Source organism: Protobothrops mucrosquamatus, unplaced genomic scaffold (genome assembly GCF_001527695.2).
Source record: "Protobothrops mucrosquamatus isolate PMUCROS unplaced genomic scaffold, P.Mucros_1.0 scaffold1360, whole genome shotgun sequence".
NCBI classification, from domain to species: Eukaryota; Metazoa; Chordata; class Lepidosauria; order Squamata; family Viperidae; genus Protobothrops; species Protobothrops mucrosquamatus.
In genome coordinates, this window is record NW_015387552.1 from 45,600 (window position 1) to 49,954 (window position 4,355).

At 52.4% G+C, this 4,355-nt stretch overlaps 1 protein-coding gene across 1 annotated transcript in view; it reads left to right on the forward strand.

The window, feature by feature from the left end:
- The window catches only part of LOC107292491 (maestro heat-like repeat family member 5), a 44,938-nt gene extending 41,708 nt beyond the window's left edge, over window positions 1–3,230 (forward strand). The window contains exons 30-33 of the mRNA XM_029285166.1: window positions 987–1,080; window positions 1,377–1,429; window positions 2,942–3,091; window positions 3,169–3,230. Of these exons, the coding sequence (XP_029140999.1) occupies window positions 987–1,080; window positions 1,377–1,429; window positions 2,942–3,091; window positions 3,169–3,230 (359 nt within the window). The remainder of the gene's footprint in view (window positions 1–986; window positions 1,081–1,376; window positions 1,430–2,941; window positions 3,092–3,168) is intronic.
- The last annotated feature ends 1,125 nt before the right edge of the window (window positions 3,231–4,355 follow it).

Genomic DNA, 4,355 nt, shown 5'->3' on the forward strand with positions numbered 1-4,355 from the left:
CCCCCCAACTGCAGGAATCTGTTCCACAATCTGCTCTCATGGTCAGAAAATTCCTCTACTATTTCAAGTTTGGAGCTATCTTTCTAAAGCCCCCACCTGCCTTGGTCCTTGTGTTGGCCTGGGTTCCCCTTCCCGGGGATAATCTTTTGAGTATTAAGCGATAATAAATGTAACATGGTGCAAAAAAAATGGTGCTGTTTTTAACTTCCTGAATATTAAGAGGTCCATAAAGCTCCACCCGTGGTGGTGGTGGTGGTAGCTCTGTGTTTGGATCACCCATTTGACATAGTTTGCAAGAGGGGGACGTTCAGCAAGACTTCCTGACAAGCACAAATAGTCTTGCCACTTCTAGTGTTAACCCATCTGCATAATTTTTTAAAAAAACTAATTCTAAATATGTCAACAAATAAAAAGGATGTTTTTACCTATGACCAAAACTATGCATGAAAATATGCCATAGCAAGAGACGGTGTGTGTGTGTGTGTGTGTGTATGTGTGTGCGCCTTTTTCACATGCACAGCAAGGTCCTTTGAGCAGAGAGGGGCTCTTCCGGTGTCTTTAGGGCACCCTGGAAAAGATAGGGGAGGGGCTCTCTCTCTCCTCAAGAGACCATCATTCAGCTGCAAATTTCAGAAAAGCATCAACCAGATTCCTCCTCCTCCTCCTCGGGAAAATTCATAATAAGGTACAGCATTTGGACTAGAGTTACAGAGGCTGGAGGGAAAAGACCACCTGGGCCTCATTCAGTCAGGATTCAGGCCTCAGCATGGGACACTCTGGTTGACAGGTCCAAGATGGAGGGAAGGGAATTCTCCTGGCTCCCAAATCGTTCTTTCTGGTTCTTGTGAGGCTAGGCAAGCGCCAGAAAATACTTGGGTGCTGTGATTTTAAAAATCTCCATCAATCTTAGCAGAACCGGGGCTCACTATAACCTTCTGGGTTCACTGAAACCCTCCTTTGTAATCTGTACACTAACTTCGTTCTAGTTTTTCAGAAGATGGAATCGAGTTTAGACACCAGCATGGTCCATTTTGCAAAAAACTACCGGGTAGTTTTGCAGAAATTGTCCGTGAAAAGGAGGTGAGGAACGATAAGGCATCAACCTCAAATCTTATTCAAATCAAGGAAGCACAAGCCACATTCTCCTGGCGAATCTGGTCTCAGCACCAGGATGGTGGGGGGGGGGAACTGTCTCTATACAGAGGACCATAGCTGGGGTGGGGGGAGGTGGGGGCTGCAGCTCCCTGAAGGCCCCTAACGAATGTCAGCTCCAGTGGACCAGAAGGGGTTAAGGAGCCAGATATGGGGAGAGGATGGCAGCCCCGAAGAGAAGCCGGAGGGAACAGCAAAGGCTCAAGAACCTTCTGCCCTAACAGGCTGGCCGGAGCTGGAGAGAAGGACCCACACACAAGGGACAGCAGCGCTCCAGGTGAGGCATGGGTGGGTTAGGGTCCAGGCTCCTTCCTTGGATAATCCCTGCCATGCTCACACAACACACACACTCACACAGATTACTTTTCCAGGGAATGGCACTCTGGCTACTCCTTGCAAGAGAGCTTGTCTGTCCCCATGAAAAACAGACTCGGTGATCAAAGGGGTGTTTGGGGCAGGGGATTCTTTGCATGCAGTAAAATGAAGAGCAGATCCACTGAAGTCCGTAAGACCAGAATTCGTTATGGGCTGCCAGTGGACCCACGATAGTCCTTACTTACTATTCTTTTAATGACTGTTAGAAGTTATGTGCTCAAAAGGAGACTTACATCAAAGATTCAACTGCTGCAGCATCCCACAATCTCACGATCACCATTTGTGACCTTCACAGGCAGCTTCCAACAAGCAAAGTCAATGGGGAAGCCAGCAGTAGAGTGACATGCTTAATGATTGCGGATGATTTGCTTAACAAGTTGGTTGAGATGGGCGGCTATAGACATTGAATAAATATTTTAAAGAACTGGGGCCAGAACTCACAAACTGACATAGGTTGGGCACAGTAACAATCATGCCATGGAGTGATGGAGTTGTCAGCCCTAATTCTAAGTTGACATGTGGGCTACCTATACATTCAGACTGCGCCCTGACCACATGATCTACTGCTTTTTCATGTGTTTATTCCTCCAAGCCGCCCCCTCCCTTGGTTCGTTTTGCCTTTGCCTTCCCCTCCCTGAAAGAGGGAGAGGTAGCAACTTGGAGGCAGAAACTTTTCCACATTGGAAATTCCTGGGCACCCAAATAGACACACCCCCCCTTGGAAAAAGTGTAGCAGGCCAAACCCGAGGGCAACGGTGCCCTTCTCGCCTCCACAGCTCCTGCCCAGCTCTTAGATCAGCCTTGGGATTCTCATTTGAAAGCTTATTTTGTAATTTTAAAGCTTTAACAAAATTGGGGGGGGGGGAAGCTCACTTGCTTGGTTATAACCAGATTGCAGAAGCTTGCCTCCTTATGACCGGTTGCAGCATCTCACAGCCACTTCCCCTTCCCACCAGCAGAGCCGTTAGGACTGCCGAGGAGTCCCTCTCGTGGCTGCCCAATGTCCTGCCTCCACCCTCCAAGAAGCAGAGAGGCCCCAGCCGGCCTCTGCCCCACCTCTGTCCTTGACTCAGGCAGCCTGCTGGGCGGGGGGGGGGGAGAGCAGCACTGGAGCCACCCACTGTGTCCCCCACTGGTCGGGAGAAGGAATGGCTGGGTGGGAGATGTGAATAATGTTTCTGCAGATGCACACAGCATCACAAGGGGTAACAATGCTGAAAAAGAAAGAAAATGGCTGGACTCCACATTCCCAGTCTGCACCAGAGCAGAGACGGGGCTGGCGTCGTTCTCTCCAGTTCCTTTCCAAAGACAAGCGCATCGCAAGACTGGCTGAAGGGCAGCATTTGCTTCAATGTATGGGGGGGAGAGGGGTGCGACAAAGTTGACCCTGCCTTTCTCCCCCCTCCCACCACAGAGAAATCACTTCTGGAGTATGACAGTAGAGCTGCCAGCCCACTGCTGTTGCCCCCTGAGTCCCCAGGCCCAGGTCGATCCACGCTGGAGGAGAGGGGGATTCTGGGCCTGTCCACCCCCAAGCAAGTCAGACGGACACTTGCCCAGCGAGGTCAGTCTGCGAATCCCCAGCCCAGCTCCATTGAACCCGGGCACTGGGCGCTCACGGGCGTCCCCTTCTGCTCGCAGTCGAGACCTGGGCAGGCCCTCAAAAGACCCGCTACTTAGGCAAACGTCTCCGCACCCTCTGACCACCGCAGGCAAGCAGCACAGCGAAGCCAGCGAGAGAGAGAGGGCGCGCTCCCTCGAAGCCCCTCCAGGAATCTTCGCTTCCACCTCTGCCGGCACTGGAGGGAAGCAGAGCCCGCGGTATTGAGGCATCTTCCTGAGCCAGCTGGACGAGCATCCATAAAGGTAGTTGCCAGGAGAGCGCCTCAGGCCTTCCCATGAGGGGACGGGGCTTACAGGCAGAGTCTCGCAGGGCTTACAACCGCAACCCTTTGCCCCCCCCAAGCCGAACCCATTTTTTTAAGCTTCTGAGGCAGGCCTGGAAATGGCAGCATAAAATGGGACCGCTCATCACGGGCGTTATTATTATCTGTGTGAAGGTCCAAGGGAGCAGCGAGATGTCTGGAATGCCAGCCCTGACTGAGGGAGGGCAGGAGGAGGAGGAGGAGGAGGAGGAGGAAGAACGGGTAAGGGGGTTGGACTCAGGATTGCAGTAGTAATAACATCTGGAAATGCCCTTCCTTGTGCTCAGCTGATAGGTGAAGCCACAGGATCCCCAGATCCAAAGGGGAGGTCCTGGTCAGAGAGCGCCACCTTGAGAAATCTCCGCCTGCCTTCACGCTCCACCGTCGGCACCTGATCTTGGCAAACGGTTGCAGCGCCAGCCCTGCCGGGTTCCCTGCTTGAGGGAGCTGGCCGAGAAGGCTGAAGCTGCCTTCCGAGGACGTTGCTGGGCTGCTGGTGGAGGAGTTTGTTGCCAGTCCTCCCCAAGTGAACCCTCCAATGCATTCCGGCCGGCCATGGGGTGGGAATCCTTCCTGAAGAGCTCCCCCTCAAGAGAGGAAACCCCAGAGCTGCTCAATTCTTCTCCGGGACAGTTTCCAAGTCAGTGAGGCTGCTGAAAACATTCGAAATCAAACTGTTCCTGGTCTAAAATAAATCTCTCTCAAGACTCTCCCTGCAGTGGAATATTATCAGACTTTTTTAGAGAGTGATGCATGTACGTGGGCATCACCCCAACGGCGACAGCACCAGCACCAGCGAAAGGCAGTTCGATCCCTGCAACCAGGTCAACAGAACCAACAGATTGGGGTTGGGGGGTGGGAGGTGCTTCATACGCTGTTTACATAAATTGGGGGTAGACGCAA